Source organism: Musca vetustissima, unplaced genomic scaffold, assembly GCF_032173495.1.
Source record: "Musca vetustissima isolate MV318-11 ecotype Yass unplaced genomic scaffold, APGP_CSIRO_Mvet_v1 utg29717, whole genome shotgun sequence".
NCBI lineage: Eukaryota > Metazoa > Arthropoda > Insecta > Diptera > Muscidae > Musca > Musca vetustissima.
In genome coordinates, this window is record NW_026882972.1 from 12,182 (window position 1) to 40,009 (window position 27,828).

Consider the following 27,828-nt stretch of genomic DNA (forward strand, 5'->3'; position numbering starts at 1 on the left):
GGGTGTATATTCGGTCGTTAGCCATGAAACAGATGGTATACAAATATATTTTCTTTTAAAAACTAAAATCTTTAAACTTACCTTCCTTGTTGCCTTGACCAATCGCGTACAGGCCCTCATGTGCCGCTTATAACAGTACGGATGACAATAGCCCTTGTGTTGACAATAGAAATTATAGCTACTAATCAAATCGATGACAGCCTTTAGCCATGGCATATTCTTCGCTGTTTCATCTGTCTCATTTGAATCGGTTGGTGATTCCGGTTGCTGATCATCACTTAATATGCCCGGTGAACCATGATCATCCTCTCCGCCGCTGGCAATACCCTGTTCTGAGGTATCACTGCGATCAGATAGGGAGGATACTTTACGTTTGGCCTGAATCGAATCGACACGCTTGACTGTAAGAACAAAACATGTATTTTTATAAAATTTGGTTTTCTGTGATGTCAAGAGGTCATACGTACAATCTGTTTCCATATCTTTGCCATCCTTGGTGTTGCGTCGTAGTTTTAGTGAGCGGCGTTTAAATGATCCACCAGTTGTGGTGGTGGTACCACGCCGTAACAGGAAGGGTCTCACTGCAGAGGCTGGTGGGCGTCGAGCTGGGAAATATGCGAAAGTAGATATAGACGGGAATTTTTATATATTTTAATAGGGTTCGGACTTCAAGGTCTAATATAGGCGTGGATTTTTTAAAGCATATTTTTTCAAATGCCAAAATAGGCGTGGATTTTTTTTAAAGAATATTTTTCAAGGGCCAAAATAGGCGTGGATTTTTTAAAGAATATTTTTTCAAGGGCCAAATTAGGCTGTAATTTTAAAAAATATTTTTCAAGTGCTAAAATAGGAGTGGATTTTTTTAAAGAATATTTTTTAAGGGCTAAAATAGGCGTGGATTTTTTTAAAGAATATTTTTTCAAGTGCCAAAATAGGCGTGGATTTTTTAAAGAATATTTTTTCAAGTGCCAAAATAGGCGTAGATTTTTAAAATATTTTTTAAGGACCTATAGAGGCGTAGATTTTTAAAATATTTTTTAAGGGCCTATAGAGGCGTAGGTTTTTAAAATATTTTTTAAGGACCTATAGAGGCGTAGATTTTTAAAATTTTTTTAAGGACCTATAGAGGCATAGATTTTTAAAATATTTTCTAAAAGACCTGTAGAGGCGTGGAGTTTTTAAAGAGGATCTTTAAAAGCATGTTTTTTTTAAAGAGTAGAGATGAATTTTAAAATCCTTTTAGCTCTGTTTTTTAATCCTCACCTTCCTCTCCCTCCTTGGTCAACGTTGTGTTACTGCTATTCTCCGATTCATTATCCGGTTCATGGAGTACAAATGATATTTTCCTTTCTGTCTGGCCACCCGCTGCATCATTGCCGGCCGCAATCGATTGTAGACTCTGTGCCGATGTCTGCGAATGACCCATAGAACTTAAAGCCATTGACCAACGACGATTTGCTTCACGGTATACCTTTTCCCAGGGTGCTGGTTTATCTTTGTGCAGCAATTTCGATGCCTTCGGCAGCGTAACATAAATATCCCGCAGAAAGGCGGTGATTTCAAAGAGCAACACGCAGGCGATCAACTTCAAGGCGTGCGGACAATCATTGCCATGCGGATTGACGGAGGCCTCATCTAGGAAATCCTCTTCTTCGTCTTGTTGCAAAAGTTCGCGCTGTTTTTCGGGATCCGTAAGGCTGGCATTGACATTCTCATACTGCAGGCGTTCGGTGAAGAGTATTTCTTCCAAACGGGCGCCCAACATTTCAGCCCACTAAAGAAATATAACAAAAATAAAATTTGGAGGATCGGTATCGTCCGATAATTGTGGAATCTACCTGATGGAACATTTTCCCGGCAGCTCTCTGCAGAATATGGGTGCGCCGAGAACTTGTGGTACCCATTTGTTGTTTTATTTGACTGGCATTGATATTGGCTCCGGAGGGCCTATACCCAGCCACATTTTGTTTCATCCAGGTGGGCCATTGACCCTTGTTGCACAGATGCACAAAATGGGCACATTCCAATAGGAAGGTGGCTCGGGTAACCAATGGCGCTTGGGGCTAAAAAGGCAACAATTAGAAAATGCTTCTAGGAGATATATTTACACCCTACCAAATCCAAAACCGCCGCCACCAACTGAGGATCCGGAAATGAGCCGGGAGCACAGGTTTCCAATAGAAACGACAGCCGTAACATACCAATTCTAACCGGTTCCAATGGTATTAGCTTACGTTCCTTCAGTACCACAACTTCCGATTCTCTGGGACCATCACACATATCCGATGAACTACGTCTACTATAATCCGCCGTCTCTTCAATGCCACCCTGTTTCTTTTTACCCTTAACAATGCCACCGAAACGATTTAGCCGACGTTCAACTCTTCTCTTGGCTCTCTGTATGGAACGGCCAATGCCATCACTAGACCTTCCCCGTTGAATTTTCAACGAGGGATGTCTAACAAATGTCGTTGACATTTCAGGATTCAGGGAACCGATTTCTAAATCAATGGATGAAGCTTCTTTTGGGGTACCCTTGAACCAACGTACCAAACCACTCAAGCGTCCAAGAGAATTTCTCTCCGAACTTGAGGTTGAGTCTGAGAGTAGTTGTCGTTCACTATGGCGTGGTGTTAGGGTGGGTCGTATACCAGTCGTGCGTCGTCGGAAGTTGCTCAACGGCGATTGACTGGTTTTGTAGTGTTCGTCACAGGGTTCAGTTTCGAGAAGGCTCTGTGGGAGAGAAGAGGAAAATGAAGATAATAGAAACGTTTTCTCTAGGTATTTCTAAGAGAGAGAGAGACTTACCACGGCACAAGCGGATGAGGTGCTTCTCTTTTTCAGTAAGAGACGCCTCTGAGAGCGGTTGTCATCGTTTTGGACACTTTGGGCAACCTCTGCCTGGGGTATGTGCCTGGAAAAAGCAGGGATTGGTATAAGTTAATGGGTTCGGTTAATTAAATGTTATCCGGCTAAGTTTAGGCAAATGTTATACAGATAACATTTCCTATACGGAAATTTTATCGTGATAGGGTTTCCGTATAGTAAATTTTATCAGGATAAAATTTCCGCATAAAAAAGTTATACGGATAGGGTTTCCGTATAGGAAATGTTATCCGGATAATGTTTCCATATAGAAAAATGTTGTCCGGATAAGGTTTCCGTATAGGAAATATTATCCGGATAAGGTTTCCGTATAGGAAATATTATCCGGATAAGGTTTCCGTATAGGAAATATTATCCGGATAAGGTTTCCGTATAGGAAATATTATCCGGATAAGGTTTCCGTATAGGAAATATTATCCGGATAAGGTTTCCGTATAGGAAATATTATCCGGATAAGGTTTCGTATAGGAAATATTATCCGGATAAGGTTTCCGTATAGGAAATATTATCCGGATAAGGTTTCCCTATAGGAAATATTATCCGGATAAGGTTTCCGTATAGGAAATATTATCCGGATAAGGTTACCGTATAGGAAATGTTACCCGGATAAGGTTTCCGTATAGGAAATGTTATCCGGATAAGGTTTCCGTATAGGAAATGTTATCCGGATAGGGTTTCCCTATAGGAAATGTTATCCGGATAAGATTTCCGTGTAGGAAATGTTATCCGGATAAGGTTTCCGTGTAGGAAATGTTATCCGGATAAGGTTTCCGTATAGGAAATGTTATCCGGATAAGGTTTCCGTATAGGAAATGTTATCCGGATAAGGTTTCCGTATAGGAAATGTTATCCGGATAAGGTTTCCGTATAGGAAATGTTATCCGGATAAGGTTTCCGTATAGGAAATGTTATCCGGATAAGGTTTCCGTATAGGAAATGTTATCCGGATAAGGTTTCCGTATAGGAAATGTTATCCGGATAAGGTTTCCGTATAGGAAATGTTATCCGGATAAGGTTTCCGTATAGGAAATGTTATCCGGATAACGGCTTCTTCATGAAAATATTTAACCGAATTGAACTCACCTTATAACTCTGGTAGTCTGCGATACAGGCCCCTTCTTGTGTGGCCTTGGCGTTACCGCCAATATACCACTAAGGGCCACCAAACGGAATGGTCCACCATGGGCTCCCTTGACATAGGTTATAAACTGGCGAACATCACTATAGAGACTGGTATTTTCCACCGACTTCAACTCTTTCGAGGCATTTACAAATCGTGTTACCAATGGTTTAAAAACTGCAGCAATAACTTGAGCCTCCGGGCCACCACTTAAGCCGCCACTGAAATTTGTCGAATATCCGCCTTGACCGCCTGATGAGGATACACCATTGCCAAGATCGGTGTTAAGATTTTTAAAGGCACTCGTGCGTTTATGAGCTATTTTGGTGTGTTCGATATTCGATATTTTTGTTGTTGTTGTTGGTGTTTTGATGTTATTTTGTACAGTAATGTGTGTGGGTGTGTGTGAGTGCGTGTTTTTTAGTTACAGACAGTTGTTGCATAGCGTTATATTGAAAGAAATATAAGATATATAGAAGAAAGAGACAGATAGACAGAAAGAAAGAGAGAGAAAGAAAGTGTGTGTTTGTGTGGGTGTTATCAAAACAAACAAACAAATAGATGCGTTATCGGACGGTGTTGTTGTAAGAGATAGAGAGCGAGAGACAAGGATGGATGGGAGATTTTTAAAGGGGGGAACAAAACGATTAACGAAATTAATTTTAAGGCATTTTTTTATTAAAAGCTATTATATGCTACAAGTAAAAGAAGCCAATAATCTGCGGAATACATGCAATCAAAAAATTTTGTAACCGTTATCCGGATAAAACTTTCAGTAGAAAATAAATCCAATATTTTTCTTTCACAAAATTTTGATTTACTCGTAGCAAAATAAGATTTAAATTCCATGCATAATATTTAATTATTTGACTATGTTTAATTTAATTTCGAAAATTTATCCAAAAAAGCATTTGCCAAGCAACTGAAAGCTCAATTAAAGCAATTTTATCAAAACATGCAATAATTTTTATTTTTTGAAAATATTTTTTTGTAACAGTTTTGCTAGTGTAATGTATGAAAGTTAAGAGATTATTGGCTAGGGCAGAAACTACATACGTATTTATTTTTTTTTTTTGTTTTTGTTGCCCATTGTAATTACGCGCAGTCGAATGTATGTATGCAACTAATCTCAATGAATCACATTTGAAATTAATTCATTACTAATATCTAACGGGTTTCTTTCCGATCTAACGATTATATCGAACTTACTTAGCGGTGATAATAGGGAACTTGGATCCACACAAAATGCACAAAAAGCATGAAAAAAGTCCACCAGCTCTTGTAGACCGGAATTTTTTACCATTTCCTGGAGATACTTCTTGGTTCGTTGGCTTGCATGGCGCAGCAGACGTGAGAGGATCTTTTGACACTGACTGCGCAGAAAATCGGCAGGAGGTCCACGAACACCTGAAAGGAAAGAAAATACATCATTATTTATAATATTTCCCAAAGAGATTTCGATGCGAAAAACATTATCCGGATAACATTTCCTATACGGAAACCATATCCAGAAAACATTTTCTATAAGCAAATCGTATCCGGATAACATTCCCCATACGGAAACCCTATCCGAATAACATTTTCATATATAGAAACCCTATACGGATATCATTTCCTATACGGAAACCCTATCCGGATAACATTTCCTATACGGAAACCATATCCGGATAACATTTCTTATATGGAAACCCTATCCGGATAACATTTCCTATACGGAAACCCTATCCGGATAACATTTCCTATACGGAAACCCTATCCGGATAATATTTCCTATACGGAAACCCTACCCGGATAACATTTCATATACGGAAACCCTATCCGGATAACATTTCCTATACGGAAACCGTATCCGGATAACATTTCCTATACGGAAACCTTATCCGGATAACATTTCCTTTACGGACACCCTATACGGATAACATTTCCTATACGGAAACCCTATCCGGATAATATTTTCTATACGGAAACCCTATCCGGATAACATTTCCTATACGGAAACCCTATCCGGATAACATTTCCTATACGGAAACCCTATCCGGATAACATTTCCTATACGGAAACCCTATCCTGATAACATTTCCTATACGGAAACCCTATCCGGATAACATTTCCTATACGGAAACCCTATCCGGATAACATTTCCTATACGGGTTTCCGTATATTAAATGTTATCCAGATAGGGTTTCCGTATAGGAAATGTTATCCGGATAGGGTTTCCGTATAGGAAATGTTATCCGGATAGGGTTTCCGTATAGGAAATGTTATCCGGATAGGGTTTCCGTATAGGAAATGTTATCCGGATAACATTTCCTATACGGAAACCCTATCCGGATAACATTTCCTATACGGAAACCCTATCTGGATAACATTTAATATACGGAAACCCTATACGGATAACATTTAATATACGGACACATTTCCTATACGGAAACCCTATCCGGATAACATTTCCTATACGGAAACCCTATCCGTATAACATTTCCTATACGGAAACCCTATCCGTATAACATTTCCTATACGGAAACCCTATCCGGATAACATTTCCTATACGGAAACCCTATCCGGATAACATTTCCTATACGGAAACCCTATCCGGATAACATTTCCTATACGGAAACCATATCCGGATAACATTTCCTATACGGAAACCCTATCTGGATAATATTTTGTATACGGAAACCCTATCTGGATAATATTTCGTTTACGGAAACCCTATCCGGATAATATTTCATATACTGAAACCTTATCCGGGTAACATTTCCTATACGGAAACCCTATCCGGATAACATTTCCTATACGGAAACCCTATCCGGATAACATTTCCTATACGGAAACCCTATCCGGATAACATTTCCTATACGGAAACCCTATCCGGAAAACATTTCCTATACGGAAACCATATCCGGATAACATTTCCTATACGGAAACCTTATCCGGACAACATTTCCCATACAAAAACCTCCGTTATCCCAATAATATTTTCTCTTTGATCCACTTACCATCATTACAGCCATTCGGGCAGCCCAGAACTTGCAGGGCTCTCCTGATGATTCCCATAGATATTTCATGGGCATGTTCACCCAATTTGAGGACACCCATTTCCAATAGGAGTTCACATATATTAAGACCAGATTCCAGTACCCTCAACGATACTACGGTCAAATCGCGTTTAAAGACATTCAATACTGCCAGTAAAACAATTTCATAGTCAATGCCTCCATCACGGGTAATATAGAACGATGAACCCGGTGCCTCCGATTCATCCACCCCGGTATAATCAATATGAGAATCGGTATTAGAACGTAACATATGGCCACGAAAACGGGAACCAACATTACTGGTAGACAACCCAGCCATGCTTCCATTGTAACCATTGGCCCCTTGCATACCGCCACCAATGCTACCACCACTGCTCATGGCATCCAATTGGGAGTCAATGGAGCCCTGCAGGAAAAAAATGGGATTTTAAATTAAGGTCATAAAAATTATGGTATTATGATTGCTTTCCTACCTGTCTCTTCATATAATCCGGTGATGGTGTTGGTGTATGTTCCGTCACCGTGATAATGGGATTTCGTGGATAAAATGTCGTCCTCTGACCCGATGATTGTGAAGATCTCATAACTTTGGGCGGTTCAACATATCTGTAAAATCTTCAATATTTCAATATTCCATTGTGGGGGGAATATATGAATCGACAAAAAAAAAACAAACCGAACATTAGTTAACAAAGATGACATGATGGTGCAGGATGAGTTTTCAATATTATTGTTGTAAATACTGTAAGAAAAAAGCTCATATATACAAAATATATTTTTTTGTTTAATTTTAAGTAGCGCAGCAACAAAGCTCTACTTGGAACGAAACTCGTTAAACAATTACTTGGATTCGGGTGGGTGTTTTGAGGGGAATTATAAAGGGGATATTTTTAGTCATAAAGTGGTGCAACAAACATGAGAAGCAAGAAATATGCATAAAACACAATTTGAACTCAATAACAGTTTAATAGAATAATGTAGTTGTTGTTTTTTTTTTTAATTTTAATTTTAATAGAAAGGGACAAAATCGGTTGGTGTTTCTCTAACTCGAACTCTAGTAGCCGATTTTCACTATCCTCCCTATATATACATTTTTTATCATTAAAGAAATTTTGCAATGAGTGAAAAATATGATGATGGCTTGGTGACAGTCCCTCGAACTGAAACCCCATAAATTGATTTCACTCCATATAGTTCCGGCTTCTAAATAGTTCATTCGAATCTCTCGTTCATCTGTCTTCGGCCTTTTTGTTAACATTATAGCATTCGATAGTTTGTTCTTTTTTTCCTCTCACAGAGCAGAAAATAGTACCTTAATTTCATATAGATCTATCTCCTAGGTAGTTCAACTGAATCTCTCTCTTTATTTTTTGGTTTTTTGTTCACATATTTCCGGGTTTATGAAAAAGGGTTTCGAAAGGAATGTTGACTCAATAGTAGAGTTGGGCAAAAAAATATTATGGAGCAGATCGATCTTTTCTAGAAAGGTACTACTTTCTTATTTAGATCGACCTCCTAAATAGTTTTATAGCATTTTATCCTTGGCTCAACAATCTAGTTCACGGAGATAATTTTGTCTCGATTTTTTTCGTAAAGGTACTAGATCCTTCGCTTCAAAATTGTCAGGCTTTTAGATAGTTCATTAGAATCTCTCGCTTTCATTTCATTTTGTTTTGTCGTTCACATACACATAGTTCCGAGTTGATTCGATGTTGCTTAAAAAGGGAAGGAATATTACCCCAAGTGTAGTGTTGGGCTATCCTTATAAAAACTTCGACTTGTTTACCTTTCCTTTCGAGTTAGAGAAACGCTTTTATTTTTCCATAATTTACCGTTCTTGTCTCAACTTTTTGTTTTTGTTGCCAATTAAGTGAAATGGTATACCATGAAATGATGTTATGGTGCTGATGTTGTAATTGTAAATTTGATAATTTTTTGCTTGCAACATAATAAAATTGTGTGTTTTTTCTTTATTTTTAACATGATTTTCATTTTTGGTAAACAGCACAACTCACCCGCTATCGAGAAGACAGCTGGTTTTTTTATTGTAATGAAATAATCGGATAGGATACAAATAAAAGAAAAATGTGAAAGAAATGGAAAGCTTAGCTTTAGCAAAGGAAAGCATTTGATTTGTTTTGAGTTTTTAGAGAAATAAATTTGTGCAGAATTTTGTGCAGATAGTGAGGTTGGATTTTAATGTGGTGTGGATTCTTCATTTTTCTTAGGATGTCATGTAATAAAATGTATAATCCCTGACGCTAGACTCTAAGGTTTAGAAAAGTTCTTACAATTGGGTCCAATTTTTTCTATAGAAAAAAATAACCACCATAGGGTCCACATTTTTCTATAGAAACAATATTTTTCTACAGACCAAAAGTCCTTTTTTTTCTATAGAAAAAGTTTATTTTTTATTTGTTTCTATCGAAAAAAAATCACTTAAGTCTTATTTTTCTATATAAAAAATTGTAGACCCTTGGGTCTTATTTTTTTCTGTAGAAAAAAATCGCAGACCCTTGGTTCCAATTTTTTTCTATAGAAAAAAATGTTATTTCCAAGTTTTTATTATAAAAAAAAATTCACAGACCCAAGGGTCTCAGTTTTTTCTATAAAAAAAATTCACAGACCCTTGGGTCTTAGTTTTTTCTATAGAAAAAATTCACAGACCCTTGAGTCTTTGTTTTTTTCTATAGAAAAAAATTCACAGACCTCTGGGTCTTAGTTTTTTTCTATAGAAAAAAATTCACCGACCCTTGGGTCTTAGTTTTTTTCTATAGAAAAAAATTCACAGACCCTTGGATCTTAGTTTTTTTCTAAAGAAAAAAATTCACAGACCCTTGGGTCTTAGCTTTTTTCTAAAGAAAAAAAATCACAGACCCAATGGTTTGTAAATTGTTTCTATAGAAAAAAATCAATCTTATGTTTTTTCTATAGAAAAAAAATTACAAACCCGTTTTTTTTCTTTAGAAAAAAATCACGGACCCTAGAGTCTTAGTTTTTTTATAGAAAAAAAAATCACAGACCCTTGGGTCTTAGTTTTTTTCTATAGAAAAAGTTTGGATCACAAATTTTTCTTTAGAAAAAAATTCGCAGACATTTGGGTCCAAGTCTTTTCTATAGAAAAAATTCACAGAGTCTTGTGACTGAATTTTTTCTATAGATTAAAATTGGGTCGAAGTTTTTCCTATAGAAAAAAATTCTCAGACCTTTGGGTCGTAGTTTTATCTATAGAAAAATACTCACATAACCTTGGGTCCAACCTTTTTCCGAAGAAAAATAATCGCAAACCCTTGGGTCTTAGTTTTTTCTATAGAGAAAAATTCACAGACCCTTGGGACTTTTCTATAGAAAAAATGTATAGTCCCTTGGGTGTTAGGGTTTTTTCTATAAAAAACACAGACCATAGGTTTTAGGTTTTTTTCTATAGAAAAACATTCGAAGAATCATAGATCCCAGTTTTGTCTATATAATCTATCGGGCTTAAATTGAGACCTGTTCTTACTTGGATCATATAGAGTGTTTGTTTGTTCTGTTAAGATTTTCATAGGTATTCCAACTTCTAAGTGTACCACATCAATTCTGGGGAAATTGTTGTTCTATAATTTTAGTAATTCTTACCTTAAACTAGGCATTGATTTGCCCTTGATCAAATTACTAGCCGGTTCTCTGGAAATCATTGATGCCGAACGTGACAGCTTCTTTTCACCAGTATCCAAACTCCGGTGGTATTCCTTGGAAAAAAATAGACGATGCTATGAATATGGCGAACAACTGGGGAAAATACATTTAACATTGAAAAGGGAACACTGAACAAGAAACATATGCAACGTGGGTGAAATGCAAGTAAAATAGGTTATATATTCTGGAACAATTTTGCGTTATATAAATATTTCGAATGGGTGTAGGAAACAACATTTAGGGAATTGTGGTGGTACGGACTTAAATGCAATGCAGGGCTCAGAGGTTGTATAGTTTTTCTATAGAAATATGTTTTCAACACCCAAGGACCCAAGGTTCTGGAAAAAATTGGATCCAAGAATCTATAGAAAAAAACTTTGACCCAAGGCTCTGCGAATTTTTTTTTCCATACAAAAAAAGTTGGACCCAAGGGTATGCGATTTTTTCCATACAAAAAAAAAAAAAAAAAAATAGACCCAAGGGTCTGCGAATTTTTTTTAGGGCCCAAGGGTATGGGAATTTATTTTTATATAAAAAACTAAAACCCAAGTGTCTGTGGATTTTTTATAGAAAAATCATGGACCCAATGGTCTGTGATTTTTTTCTACACCAAAAACTTGGAACAAAGGATCTGTTTGTTGTTTTCTATATAAAAACCACTACCCAATGGTCTACGAATATTTTCCCTATAGAAAAACTTTGAACCCCAATGGACTGCGAACTTTTTTCAATAGAAATGACTTGAACACAAAGGTCTGCGAATTTTTTCTATAGAAAAAGCTTAGACCCAAGTGTCTGTGATTTTTTTATTTTATACAAAAACTTACATCCTAGTGTCTGCGAATTGTTTTCTATAGAAAAAACTTAGGGCCAGGTTCTGAGAATTTTCTTCTATAGAAAAAATTTGGACCAAAGGTTCTGCGATTTTTTTTCTATAGAAAAAATTTGGACCCAAGGTTCTGCGAATTTTTTTCTATTGAAAAAAATTGGACCCAAGGTTCTGAGATTTTTTCCATAGAGAACAGGTATAGAAAAAGGTTTTGCGAATTTTTTTTTAATAGAAAAAAATTGGATCCAAGGTTCTGGGAATTTTTTTTCTATAGAAAAAAAATTGGATCCAAGGTTCTGGGAATTTTTTTTCTATAGAAAAAAAATTGGACCCAAGGTTCTGCGAATTTTTTTTCTATAGAAAAAATTTGGATCCAAGGTTCTGCGAATTTTTTTCTATAGACTCTGAGAATTTTTGCTGTGAGTACTACTCCGGAACTTGCATTAAGCCAGTACCAATATGAGGGATGTGGGATTGTGATGGATGTATGGTAATATGAAGTAGTAGGTGTAGCTTTAAAGGTCTCATGCCACACAAAACAGACACAGTTAAAGGGGGAATACAATTAAATGCAGGATTTGTTTTGCAATGGGGTTTGAAAGGGTTTCGTGGTTTTAAACACACAAATATTTAAACGCTTTGTTGTTGTTGCTGTTGTAATAAATATTTATCTTACTGCATGTTGCAGTGGTCTCTTGCCATTGGCTGAACCTGTATCAAGGCCTACTTTTTCCAAATTCTTTTCCGATTTCGAAAACATTTTCGTTTCGACAAATGCCCGCAGATCGGACATTTTGACACGTTTCTTTTTTTCGCTGCCACGTCGTTCCGCAGTCGGTGAGGCTTCTTCTGTAAAGGAAAGGAGATGGTGTTAGGAATATTTTTATTATTATTTTTTGTTGGAACTTACCCGCTAAGCATGCTGTGATAGATGGTTCGGGTATTTCAATATAATCTTTATTTACGGAACTTCCAGGGCTATCACGATTATTACTATTCGGTCCCTGATAGAGGGAAATTTCGATGTGTGGTATGGGCAAGGAATTGGAACGTTTTCGTGGCTGGTTTATGGAAATGGCAGCTTCTTCGCCAATTTCGCTTAGCCTGAATAAATAATAAAATAGAATAATTTATTAATAACAATCCTCTGGTCTGGGTCTGTATAGAAATCTATAGAAAAACATAGGACCCAGAGGTCTGTGAATTTTTTTTCTATTGAACAACAATGCACCCAAGTGTTTATGAATTGTTTTCTATAGAAAAAAAGAAGACCCAAGGGTCTGTGAATTTTTTTCTAGAGAAAAAAAGTAAGACTCTGTGAATTTTTTTCACAGACTCTGTGGTCTGTGAATTTTTTTCTATAGAAAAAAATAAGACCCTGTGGTCTGTGATTTTTTTTTTCTATAGAAACAATAAGACCCTGTGGTCTGTGAATTATTTTCTATAGAAAAAACAAGACCCTGTGGTCTGTGAATTTTTTTCTATAGAAAAAAATAAGACCCTGTGGTCTGTGATTTTTTTCTATAGAAAAAATAAGACCCTGTGGTCTGTGAATTTTTTTCTATAGAAAAAAATAAGACCCTGTGGTCTGTGATTTTTTTTATAGAAAAAAATAAGACCCTGTGGTCTGTGAATTTTTTTCTATAAAAAAATAAGACCCTGCGGTCTGTGAATTTTTTCTATAGAAAAAAATAAGACCCTGTGGTCTGTGAATTTTTTTCTATAGAAAAAATAAGACACCGTGGTCTGTGAATTTTTTTCTATAGAAAAAAATAAGACCCTGTGTTCTGTGAATTTTTTACTATAGAAAAAAATAAGGCCCTGTGGTCTGTGATTTTTTTTTCTATAGAAAAAATAAGACCCTGTGGCCTGTGAATTTTTTTCTATAGAAAAAGTAAGACCCTGTTGTCTGTGAATTTTTTTCTATAGGAAAAAAACTAAGACCCTGTGATCTGTGAATTTTTTTCTATAAAAAAACATTGGAACCAATGGTCTGTGATTTTTTATATAGAAAAATACTGTATCCAAGGGACTGTGAATTTTATTCTATAGAAAAACATTGTACCCAAGGGTATGTGAATTTTTTTCTATAGAAAAACATTGGATCCAAGTCTCTATGATTCTTTTACGGTAAAAACATTTCCTCCTTAAAGGGTTCTCACACTCACCTATTATACAAATACTGAAGACTCCAAAAGATACCCTCCTCCTGCCAATGTGATATGAACAAGCAACGCATAACTCCCACATCCAAAAATGTTGCCGCCGACACATCAGCATTTATACTTTCCGATTTATCCGATTCCGTCTCCCTTTCCACGGAGGCACTACGTTTCTCCTTCATGGAAGCTCCACGCATCAACTCCTGCTGATCGAATTCAAATTTCGTCGACGGCTTATCCTTATCCCTTGAATGTATGGACTGGCGACTGCCGCGACGACTTTGTGGTTGTTGTTGGGTCAGCAGGCTAGCATCGGCCTATCGATCGGTGTCATGTAAAACAAAAAATATTGAAAATTAGAAAACCAATTCGGATCGTAAACGATAAAGCATTTCAACAATTACAGTAAAAAACGAATTGTCCATTAAATGGGAAGCAGAAGGTAAACGAAAAATAACAACACGTTCATCTTCAACACTGGATGCTTCTTCGGGTATGGTTTCGGGGAAAAATTCCTTGGGCGATGACACCCAAGAGCTCTAAAAACATTTAATATTCCAAACAATATATGTATGTATGTGGGTGGTTATCAAAAGAAAGAAAACGAAAACGAAAAAAAAATACAAACATTCATATTGAAAAATTACACACATATATAGAAAAAGATATTTTTTGTTTTTGTTGTTGTTTTGTTTTGCATAGAACAAAGCTTTTGAGGCTTTAGCTATGGCGGAAAATGTCATTTATGCGGTACATACCTCCTCATCCTGACGCGTTGTGTGATCGGATCCCACACTTTGTGGTGAGTCGACTTTGGGAGACATGGCATCTACGCTGAGGGATTGTTTTCCTGAAAGAATATATTTTTCCATAGACAAATTTGTACCCATGTGTATCTGTGAATTTTCTTTCTATAGAAAAAAACTAAGACCCAAGGGGTCTGTGATTTTTTTTCTATAGAAAAAAACTAAGACCCAAGGGGTCTGTGATTTTTTTTTCTATAGAAAAATCTAAGACCCAAGGGGTCTGTGATTTTTTTTTTCTATAGAAAAAAAAACTAAGACCCAACGGGTCTGTGATTTTTTTTCTATAGGAATGACTAAGACCCAAGGGTCTGTGAATTTTTTTCTATAAAAAAATCACATGTCCTTGTGCCTTAATTTTTTTCTATGGAAAAAATTCACAGACACTTGGGTCCAAGATTTTTCTATAGAAGAAAAGAAAAAAAATACAGACCAAGTTTTTTTTTCTACAGAAAAAGATCACAGATCCATGGGTCTTATTTTTTTCTGAAAAAATTACAGACCCTACTAACTGAATATCTTCTATAGAAAAACGTCGATCTGTGACTTTTTTCTATAGAATAAACTTGGTTCCAAATTTCTGGGATTTTTTTACATAGGAAAAATTTTGACCCAAGGTTATGTGAGTTTTTTTTTATGGGAAAAACTTGGGTCCCAAGGTTCTGTGCATTTTTTTCTATAAAAAAACTTGGACCCATGGATCTGTGAATTTTTTTCTATAAAAAGAACATGGACCCAAAGGTCAGTGAATTTGAATTTTGGACTCAAGGTTCTGTGATATTTTTTGTCTTTACAAAAATTTAGGACCAAAGTTTCTATGAATTTATTCTATAGAAAAACTTTGAAGAAAACCCCGGTTCTGTGAATATTTTTCTATAGAAACAACTCCGACCCTAGGTTCCGTGATTTTGAATTTTCATACTTACTTCCTGTAAAAACATCTGTTGATCCTTTTGGTGTGGGAGCACACAGTAGGTTACGTGCCTTAGGCTTTACTGGAGCTGTAAAACAAGGAGCTCCCGGGGCACGATTATCCCACATGCCTTGCCATAATTTAATGCCATTTTCCAAACGGCAATTTTGGAAATCTGACTCCTTCAAGTGGTGGATAATGGGAGCAAATAAATAGACAAAAAGCTGCAAAGTAAATCAACCAAAAATTAAAAATTTCCTTCAATAAATTAACCTGCAAAAAATCGTACCGTAATTGTGGGCACCGAAAATAAATATTGTTCCATTGATTTTCCCTTTGTGTCACCATCAGTGACCATACCACCACCTCCTAGACCACCTTCATCGCCAGCACATTCCTCTGCTGCATAGAGTAAAATCCATTGCATGGCATATAACAAAGTCGTTTCAATTTGTCCTATTGCCTGCATATCCTTGACGCGATTATGTAGCAAGGCCGATACACAATGCATGACATGGGGCAGGGCAGCTTGCAGCAGACGCCATCGTGGTATGGCAGCCAGCCCATCCGTCAGAGAAGGTGATAGACCAAATTGTATATTCAGAACCACGACCTTTTCAAAGGACTAAGGAATTGAAAAATATATTTAGAAAATATTCAATATTTTGAAGTAAATAAAAACTCACCTTACACGCTCCCTTCGATTCCTATTGGTTCCAAATATTTTCAGCAAAATAATTAATAATTTTTATTAATATTAGTATTGTTATTATTTATATATAATTGCAATGTATGTGAGGGGGGAGTTTCGAGTAACTTTTTTTTTGTAACACAAATATAAGAAAACATTTAAACATCAAACATAAAATGGTATGAAAAAAGATTGAACTTTACACAAGAACATAGAAGAAAGTACGTGTAAAACATAATAAAAGATATATACAAAAGTTCAAGTTGTTCGGAGATAAGCTGTGTGACATATAATGTAACATAAATATTAAAAATTGTATTGACAAAATATCAACGAATGATATCGGTTCCATTCATCATTCCAGGTGTTGTGTATAATTCGAGAAACCCATATGCCAAAAATACAGATACGTAGGTAAATGTAAAATACTGCAAAGTCCTTAAAATACATAAAATGTGGTTAACATTTTCCACCTTGAGGTATTTTAACTGTTGAGAACTCTCAATGTCAAATTGCTGTCACTTCGTATCGGAAAGACGTAAAAGATCCTTATAATACATAAAATGAAGCGGGCATTGTTTTGAACATTTTTCGCTTATTGTATTTTACCTAAGAAAATCTGAAATGGTCATTTTGGACTAGGACTTTTAAACCAGTTAGGAAAGTAGTAAAGTAGGACGGGGCCGACTATATGATACCCTTCGCCACTATGGGTATATTAAAGAGCATAATTAACATGGAATTGGATGAAATAAAATATGTGATATTTATCTAAATGTGAATCGGACTAGATCTATCCATAAACATGTCATTCGTTTGGGATAAAAGTATGAAAATCGACTTCAAACAAATCGACTTCTAGAAAACGCAACTACGTAATTCTATGCTCAATTTTGTACGTTGTGCAAAATTTGATGTCAATCTGACAAACATGAGGAGTTTGATGTACAATTTACTTAAAATCGGACGAAAATATATATGGAAGCTATATCCAAATATGAAACGATTTCAACGAAACTTGTCACAGGTTAAGCTATACTAATTTCGGTACGTTTAGTTCCTATCAGCCATATATTGGGTTCTTGGTGCGTCAATTACTTCATATCAGCTATATCTAAATCTCAACCGATTTTTACGAAACTTGGCACACAAAATTCTGGACTAAATTCAGTACGTTATGCAACATAAGAACTTTGGCACATTATTTAAATTAAAACGGACGAAAAAATATATATCTAGATCTGAACCGATTTTCACGAAACTTGGCAGACATCGCTCTAGGCTCAATTCAATACGTCATGCCAAATTTCGTGCAAATGAGAAGATATATAGGGACTTTGGTAAACCATTTACCTTAAATCGGACGAAACTATATATGGGAGCTACATGTAAATCTGAACTGATTTTCTCGAAACTTGGCACACATCATTGTGGACCTAATTCAGTACTCTGTTCCAAATTTCATGCAAATCGAAGGATATAGAGGGACTTTGGTGCCCCATTTACCTTAAATCGGACGAAACTATACATGGGAGCTATATCTAAATCTGAACCGATTTTCTCGAAACTTGGCACACATCATTCCGGACCTAATTAGGTACGCTATGCCAAAACTTGTACAAATCGAAAGATTTTCAGGGACTTTGGTGCACCATTTACCAAAAATCGGGCGAAACTATATATGGGAGCTATATCTAAATCTGAACCGATTTTCTCAAAACTTGGCACACATCATTCTGGACACAATTTAGTACGCTATGCCAAAATTCGTGCAAATCGAAAGATTTTCAGGGTCTTTGGTGAACCATTTACCAAAAATCGGACAAAAATATATATGGGAGCTACATCTAAATCTGAACCGATTTTTCCCAATTTCAATAGGGTTCGTCCTTGGGCCAAATAAATGAGCTGTACCAAATTTCAGCCAAATCGGATTAAAAATGCGACCTGCACTTTGTTTACAATTTAACATCAACAGACAGACGGTCGGACGGACATGCATAAATCGACTTAGAAAGTTATTCTATGCATATTCTCAAAAGGAACCATGTGTCTATATCGTTTATTTTTGCCTGTTACAAACATATGCACAAAGACATAATACCCTGTACCACAGTGTGGTGAAGGGTATAAATATATAAAATGAGGAGGGACCTGCGTTAGAGCATATGTCAAAACATGGACGTTTAGTAAAATTGGGTGGGTTTCTGTCCTCGTAGAATCCGGATTATCAGGCTAGAAATAAAATGGATATATACGAGGAAAGGTTTGCGTATTAAAGTGTGTGCTTATAATTTTGGCTATGTGGGTATATATTCATTATCAAAGTAAATCCGTAAATATCCGCCTTTTCGTCTGTTTCAATCACGCTAGCCTCTAGACAAAATTTGCATGGAGTTGCAAAACCGATCCATGTTTAGGCATATTCATATAGTGATTTCCACAATTTTTGGTATTTTTCGATTTTGATCATGTTAGATATTTATATTGTAGATATTTTTTTCTTTTGAATTCAAACTATTAGCATCCGAAAAGTTCTAAAATGTACTAAATTTTGTACAATTTCGTAGCATGTAAACGGATAGAGCTAAAAACTTGAAATTTGGGATGCGAATCAAGGTTGAGAAGTAGGGTCGATATGAAGAGGTGGTTTTGGAAGTGTGTACTCATTTATACGAAATGTACTATATGGTACTATATTTAGTACAATTTCAATTTAGAGGTACGGATGGAGCTGGAACTGTGATATTTGAAATTAACATTGCCGTCGGAGTGTAAAAATAGGATATGCGCGTAGTTTTGGAAATTTTTTACTTATGTGTATGAAAAGTACAAAATCGTTCAATAATTAATATAATTTGGATTTGGGTAAATTATGGGTACTCAATGTACTAAATTTGGTACACTATGAATATTGGATGAACCGATGGGTTAAGATAATCAAGTGGATTTGGAAATTCAAACTGTAAGTATGTAAAGTGATTTAATGGGTTTCGAGGTTTGTGTAGAGTTATGGTTACGAGTTGGTTCTAGCACTTTTATTACAAATGATTTTTCAATTTTAAATCGGGTACTTTATTCACATAAAACCAGTAAGGTAAGTAGTAAAGTCGGACTGGGCCGACTATATGATACCCTTCACCACTTTGGGTATATTCTACATATGTATCCGAAAAGACGTCGCCTTTTTGAAGGAATTTTGACATGAAATTGAACAAAATTAAATATGTGATTTTTATGTATTTCTGGAACCTATGCTAAATTTCATTTCATTTGGGCAAGTTTAGAGTCGTTTGCGCACAGTGGGACAGATTTGTGTAAATCGATTTAAAGCAAACATGAGACACGCTCTTCGGTACGCTGCACTGTTTAAAATTTAATCTCAATCAGACACCTATTGATTATTTGGTGTACAATTTATATAAATAAGTCGAAATTATATATGGAAGCTACGATATATTTATATATTGAAGCAAACTTGCCAGAGATTAATTTATATTAAATTCAGAGCGTTGTGTCTATCGGCCTAGCTATGGATGTTTAGTGCAACATTAACTTAAAATCGGACGAAAATATATATAGGAGGTGTACACATCATTCTAAACTTAATTCAATACGCTATGCCAAAATTCGTGCAAATCGAATGATTTTCAGAGACTTTGGTGCACCATTTACCTAAAATCGGACGAAACTATGTATGGAAGTTATATCTAAATCTGAATCGATTTTCACGTAACTTATCACACATCATTCTAGACTTAATTTAGTGCGCTATAACCAATCAAAAGATTAGCAGGCGTTTTGGTGCACCATTTACCTAAAATCGGACGAAACCATATATAGGAGCTATATCTAAATCTGAACCGATTTTCACGAAACATAGCACACGTCATTCTAGACTTAATTCAATAGGCTATACCAAATTTCGTGCAAATCGAAAGATATATAGGGACTTTGGTAGACCATTTACCTAAAATCGGGCGAAACTATATATGGGAGCTATATCTAAATCTGAACCGATTTTCCCAATTTCAATAGGGTTCGTCGTTGGGCTAAACAAATGAGCTGTGCCAAATTTCATCCCCACGTCGGGCTAATACAGTAAATTTATAGTCGCATCGAGCTTTTCAATCAGTTCCCAGCAGTTTTTTCCTAGAACGCTAACCGATGCACCTGTATCTAATAATCCACTTATGCTGATGCCTTGGATTTCAACGTCAGCGTACAATCTGGGATCACATCCTCTATTTACTGTCATCACCGATTCTACAACTTGTCTCATTTGTTTCTTTTTGTCTTTAATTTTTTTTCGTAATTTTGATATTTTGGAGTTTTTCATATTCGGTAAGTCATTTTCTTCCATAATTCTCGGCCCACTGTGTCGGTAGTACGGTATTGAATTGTGAATATTGAATGGTGTTGGCAATTCAATATTATTCTGGTTGTCAGAACTGGTTGTCCCAACTACGAATGACAGTATGTAAACAAATGCGATAAAAATGTAATGTATTGGAAAAGGTAAGTAGAGTTCTTTTATGAAATTTGTAAATCTGATATTTTAATTGTTTCGTTATTTTATTTCAGGCGGCACATCCCAAGTGTGATCGATGACATGAATCACCGATGCTATGTGGAGGAAAATATCCGGTGTGAACGATATTTTCCATATATTGTATATTGTTGGTTCATGTCGTCCTTCACATGTGCCATTGTATGCATGCCAACATCTGGGTGTTTCCTCTTTTAAGATGCACCCCAACCTTATTATTAGGGATATATATCCCATAAAAATGATACTAACCGGGGTATGGCTAACATATGGTTACCCACAAACAGTACCCGCTAACAGATTTCAGAAACAATTAACAGGCATTAACCTGGGCATGGCTAACTTGTAGTTACCCATAAAGCGTGCCCGGTAACCCATTCGCCCTCCCCAGTTTCCCCACCTTCGAAAGCTACTAGAAACTTGATTTTTGGACACCGCAACGTCGGCTGAAAGTTGGTTGTCTATGTTTGTCGGGCCCCGCAACAAAATTCCATCATTGTCAAAGCATGCAGAAAATGATGGTGTGCGGTGGTCCTTCTAAGGAGATTTTACTGTATTACAATTAAACACCAACAGACTGGCGGACACATGCATAAATCGACTCAGAAAATGATTCTATGCTTATTCTCAAAAGGAACTATGTTAAAAAGATCACACGACAAACTGTCAGCTTGTCTGAATCCTCATTCGGTATTGAAGGGCTCCGATAGGTCCTTTCCTACTTTAACGGCTGACCTTGTGCCACTTAAAGTTATCCTGCATAGCCGTATTAATTTTGCAGGAATGCCGAACGCAGACATGGCTTAAAACACCTCTGAACGGATAGGGCTGTCGAATGCGGCATTATAGTCGACAAATAGGTGGTATGTGTCGATGTGTTTTTCGTGGGTCTTTTCCAGGATTTGGCGCAGAGTGAAAATCTGGTCAATGGTGGATTTGCCAGGTCTGAAGTCGCATTGGTATGGTCCGATGATGTCATTGACCATTGGCTTCAATCGTTCACACAGCACCCTGGATAGCACTTTATATGCGATGGGAAGGAGACTTATTCCTCTATAGTTGGCACATATCGTCTTGTCTCCTTTTTTTGTGCACGGGACACAGGATGCTGAGGTTCCAATCATTGGGCATGCATTCATCTTGCCAAATTGTGTTAATCAGCTGGTGCATGATCCTGACCACCATCTGGTCACCAGTCTTGAATAGTTCGGCTGGTAACCCATCGGCTCCTGCTGCTTTGTTGTTCTTGAGCTGATTAATTGCTTTTATGACCTCATCTTGGCTAGGAGGTATACACTCTATACCATCATCTCTTATTGGTTCTGGGGTATCTTCTTCATCGCCACTATTTGATACTAGAAGCTTTTCGAAATGCTCCTTCCAGATCCTCAACACGCTGTCTGGATCTGTCACCAGGTTTCCTTCTTCATCTCTGCACCAAAGCCTTCGGTTTGGTGTTTTACTCGTTGGTAAAATTTCCGGACTTCATTCTGACTCCTGTACATCTCGATTTGCTCACGCTCACGTTTTTCTTGTTCTTTCTTCTTTTTTGTGAAAACACGTTTCTCCTCTCTCCTTTTCTCCCGATAATTCTCCATCACGTTACGTGTTGCTACTGTCTGCAGGGTTGTCCTATACGCTGCGTTTTTCACATCAGTAGCATTACGACACTCCTGATCGTACCATGGATTTCTTGGTGGTGGTTTTTGGTACCCAATTGTTCTTTTTGCTGCAGTTTGTAGGGAGTGGGCAATTCTTTGCCATTGTGCTTCTATGCCATTATCGGGACAAGAAGTGCTTTCTTCAAGCATATGGGTAAGTTGAGCGGAGTAGGCCTCGGCTACCTGTTGTGTTTGCAGCTTTTCCACGTCGAGTTCCCGTGTTGTATTAGATCGAACCTTGGCTGCCACAAGGTAATGGTCCGAATCGATATTCGCTCCTCGGATCGATCGGACGTCTAAAACATTGGATGAATGCCTTCCGTTTATCACAACATGATCAATTTGATTTCTCGTTACTTGATCAGGAGAAATCCAGGTGACCTTGTGTGTATCGAGATGCTTGAATCTGGTGCTGCTAACTACCATGTTTTGTGCTGCCGCGAAGTCAATCAACCTCATGCCGTTGTCGGATGTTTCTTCATGAAGGCTGAATTTTCCGACGGTGGGGCCAAAGATATTTTCCCTTCCGATTTTTCCATTAAAATCTCCTAGCAGAATTTTAATGTCATGGCCAGGGTAACGGTCATATGCTGTTTCTAGGCGCTCGTAAAATATGTCTTTGGTCTGTTCATCTTTTTCTTCGGTCGGAGCATGGGCGCAAATTAGACTGATGTAAAAGAACTTCGCTTTTATACGGATTATAGCAATTCGCTCATCTACTGGAGTGAATCTGGAGACAAGGTATTTTATTCTCCTGTTAACCATAAATCCGCAGCAAATTCATGTCTCGTTTCATGGCAGCTATAATACAGGGCTGATTTACTTACGCCTGTCCCTTTCCATCGCATTTCCTGTAAGGCAATAATATCGGCTTTGTACTTCTTGAGTATATCCGCCAAAGCGAACACTGCCCCTGTTCTGTGCAACGTGCGCACATTCCAAGTGCAGATTCGCAGATCGTGGTCCTTTATACGTTTGCGGGGGTCGTCAACATTAGGGGGGTTTGGTTTTCTTTTTCTTTGCTTTTTCATAGTAGGTTGGGTTTTCCGAGAGTGGGCAACTAACCCGACGCCTCAACCCATTTTTTTATAGTTCTTATGGGTGAACTCGCGGCACATGTTATCTCACTATTTCATCGGGTGATGAGAATAGCTCCCCAGGTGGCACCGGAGGTCAGTGTCCACAATTGAGATAAAAGAGGGACCAAGATAAGCCTGGGCTTCGCCATGTTAAAGCCAATCAGAGCCGTTGCTTGGTATCTATCATCCCCTACGCCACCATTGTATATATATGCAAATTTACAAGTCTTCAATATAAAGCACGTTCATTTGCCAGCCTTAAGGAAGCTTTTTTTCACATGTTTTTTTTTCTATTTTCACATAAATAGTTTTAAAACCAGTAAGCGGAGCAGTATAGTCAGGCGGAGCCGACCATGATGATACCTTATACAATTATCACTGAACTCTAACTTTCTGCGGATCTGTATTCCGAGCATGAGTAATATTTCGGAATATTTGACAAAAATAAAGTTTTCGTCCACTTCATTCCGCTAAGTATCATCTGATCATCACCGAAAATTATAGACCTTGTCCTGGACCATTTCCGGAACTACATGTACAATTATATATGTTTTAGGATGAAAATTTGCGATTTTTCACACACAAGTCTTGGTCCATTTGGCCGGTTAGACATTGACTGATCGCCATTAAAGCAATAATGATTATTCGTTAGCCAGAACCCTTTCTCCGTACCCAAAAATATTAACCGATAATACCAATACCGAACGAAATTCAGTACAATATAAACTTACTATTACAACATACTTTTGGTTACAAATGCATTGGAAAAGGATATCCTTTTCTGTGACAAACTTCCTTGAAGTAGTAGGAAAGTATGTGTAAAAGTTATCGCACAAATATTGTGAGCTTTATTGCGAAAGTCAACAGTATTATACCCTATATGTTTATAGCATACATACACAAAATATGTACACCTTTGAAATTTATAAAGAAAAAATCGAAAGGGGAAAAGCAAAACTTCGATTAATAGAAGAAATTCAATTATCATAAGATTATTCCAGGCTCTGGAACGGAGCAATGATAGATCTATACATACATTTGTGTAAAAATTGAGAATAACTTTCTAAAGCTCCTTTTACATTAGTCGTTTATTTTGGGATATTTAAAGGTTTGGGTTTGATTTGTTTCAATAATGTTGTTTAGTGGTATTGATTTTGTTTGTGTGTTTCGGTTTGTATAACGGAATATGTTTTGTAAACTTTTCTAGAAAACCAAATCAGAACCTAAAGTGGACTTAAACCACTTTCAAAATAAAACGACTCATATGTTTTCCTATGATGGACCCATTGGCCCACTCCTTCTGGTACATCCATCAGAAAGTACCAAAGTTTTCAAAATGTTCAAATACAATATCAAGCGAACAGAATATTCATAATACTTTTACCAGTCCTAAACCAAATCAAATACCAAAGTGGGAATCATCGGTCCTCTCCTTTTCCTACTTCCTCGATATGGGTCAACATGTTAAAACATTAATAATCTTATAGAGCGAATAGAGTATTCGATTAGGATAAGAAATCAGGAATGAGAAAATTATTTCAAACCAGTGAGCGGAGCAGTATTGTCGGACGGGGCCGACCATACGATACCCTACACAACTACCACGGAACTCAAATTTTCTGCGGATGTTTATGTATAAGCTAAATGTATAAGATAAATGTATGTATAAGTAAATGTATAAGCTATAGAATACACATTTTGTCATTTTTCACAAAAAGTCAGGATCCATTTGATCCGCTAAATATTGACCAATTTTTATCAATACAGACATGCTTATTCTTTGGCCCAATCCCTTTCTCCATGTAAAAATTCGCGATGTTTGGGCCATAATTATGGCCTCTGGAGTCACCAGAAAATAACACAAAAATTGAGTTTCTGGTCCATTTCATCCCCTAAATATTAACCGATCTTTACCAAAAACAATAGGGGTCTTCATTGGGCCGAACCCATCCTACATGCAAAATTTCGTGAAGATTGGTCGATTAATATGACCTTTATCGTGTTTACAAATTATAATGGACAGACGGACGGACACACATATTTAGATCGCCTCAGCTAGTCGAGATATGACGATCGGTATACTTAAAGGTGGGTCTATGACCAATATTTCGCGGCGTTACAAACTCTTGGGGCTGCACAAAGCTATAATGCCCAGACAACATAGTTGTGTAGGGTATAAAAATCGAAAGAGGAAAAGAAAAACTTCGATTAATAGAAGAAATTCGATTATCATAGGATTATTCCAGGCTCATTTGAGTAAAATTGAGAATAACTTTCTAAAGCTCCTTTTATATTAGTCGTTTATTTTGGCATATTTAATGGTTAGGTTTTGATTTGTTTCAGTAATGTGGTTTAGTGGTATTAATTTTGTTTGTGTGTTTCGGTTTGTATAACAGAATATGTTTTGCAAAACTTTCTAGAAAACCAAATCAGAACCTAAAATGGACTTAAACCACTTTCAAAATAAAACGACTCATATATTTTCCTATGATGGACCCATTGGCCCACTCCTTCCGGTACATCCATCAGAAAGTACCAAAATTTTGAAAATGTTGAAATACAATATCAAGCGAACAGAATATTCATAATACTTTTACCAGTCCTAAATCAAATCAAATACCAATGTGGGAACCATCGGTCCTCTCCTTTTCTTACTTCCTCGATATGGGTCAACATGTTAAAACTTTAAAAATCGTATAGAGCGATTAGGATAAGTGATCAGTATTCAGAAAATTATTTCAAAAAATTTAGACGAATGAATCGTTGATCATCCATAAATAATCATGGAAACTTTGGTACACGGCTAAAATTCTCTTAAAGAAATCTTAATACATAGTAATTTGTGGCAGAGTTTAAGTCCATAATTTAGATATTTTCCTAAAATTGGAAATTTTTAAGGCCACAAGAATATTTCGTTCTTTCAGACTGATCATGCATGCTAATTACTTACATCAAATCGAACTGAATTATATATGTGGCCTGGCTGTGTAATGGGTTTGGGTTAGGATATGTATTTGAAAATGCATTAGTTTGCTATAAAATCGTTATTTTATATTTTAATAAATCCTATAAGAGATGTTCTTGAGTATCTTTTAGATTTCAAGTACAAATTATTTTCGAATATATAACCGATGTTCTCCAATATTAACGATGTTTTCCTTTAAAATTCTTGAAATCCAGAAATATTGTTTTAACCTCCACACTAAATAATTCAATATCGTATAACCTCAAAACATCTAATATTATTTATTAATAATAATTATCTGAAGTTATTGCAAGAAAAAAGATTTCTAACGATATTCGGAAATAAAAAAAATAACGAATTTAAAGTATGGGAAATATAACCAACTACAAACGAAATAAAATTGAAATAAAACAAAAAAATAATTTCGGTGATGGATTTGTGTGTACGGTTGACTGTTTCGGGTAACTGTTTTATTATTTTGAATTACCGCTCAAATGGCAACTTACATGGTGTCCCGGTGCATGTTGACAAAACTACATCAAATATTATATAAGACAGACAACAAGAAATATTAAATTGATTTATTTTTTGGTTTTTTTTTGTTGTTTTAGTATTTTTATTTTATTAAACAAAAAAGTGGTGTTAGTAATTAAATATTTTAATTTTATATTTATTTTGAAGAATAATTTCATTTAGTTTTCATTTTTAATATTAAAGCAACAAAAAATGTGGTTAAATAACAATTGTTGACATAAAAAAACAGAACATTGAAAATATGTAGATTATTAAGCCACAATTAATGAGTATACGACAATTGTATAATATGGGATATAATTTCAACACGAAAAAAACTTTCTTTTAAAAAACCACTTCAATATCAGTGATATTCGAGGAGACAATATGAATTTAAAATTCAAATTTCTTATTGTGATAGTTCCACAGTAAATATACAAATTCACTAGGTTGAAAATCCATTTCAGAGTTCACTTTGTAATTAGTCACACATACAATTGTCTTATACTCACTCATGTAATAATTGAAAACAACGTAAAAGTTTTAATTTTTTTTTTTATATTTTATTATTAAACATAAACAGCCGTATTTACAGCACATTTTTATTTAATCAAATTGTGTGGTTCCTGTTAAAGTCAATATTTTATGTATGTACAATAACAATTAGCTTAAATCACAATTAATTTTCTTTTTTCGATTTTTTCATTCATTTGTTGACAACAAAAAATAATTAAAAATGTAAAAAATATACTCACCATACAACTGGCTTCGTGTAACTTTCCTAGTTTTGGCCTTATAAACGGGGCAATTTGTTGCCATAGGAAAGTTTGTACCGATACCGGTAACCCCAAGTCCTGTAAACCATCATCCTGATCGATATCGAATTCGTCATTGTTGTTTGAATGATTGTTGTTATTTGTTGTTGATGTATTGGTGACCAT

The 27,828-nt window shown here is 36.1% G+C and overlaps 1 protein-coding gene across 1 annotated transcript; it reads right to left on the reverse strand.

The window, feature by feature from the left end:
• Positions 1-81: 81 nt before the first annotated feature.
• On the reverse strand, positions 82-27,828 carry LOC133329677 (protein unc-80 homolog; the record flags this gene model as incomplete). The annotated part of the gene is made up of 19 exons (XM_061538155.1): positions 27,643-27,828; positions 15,719-16,054; positions 15,443-15,653; positions 14,472-14,563; positions 14,118-14,252; positions 13,720-14,030; positions 12,462-12,655; positions 12,228-12,400; positions 10,663-10,775; positions 7,518-7,659; positions 7,006-7,450; positions 5,216-5,413; positions 3,970-4,258; positions 2,812-2,914; positions 2,116-2,733; positions 1,839-2,063; positions 1,264-1,774; positions 468-605; positions 82-401 (listed from the first exon to the last, which is right to left on the reverse strand). Coding segments are annotated over exons 1-19 (4,740 nt in total), but the record flags the coding sequence as incomplete, so codon positions are not given.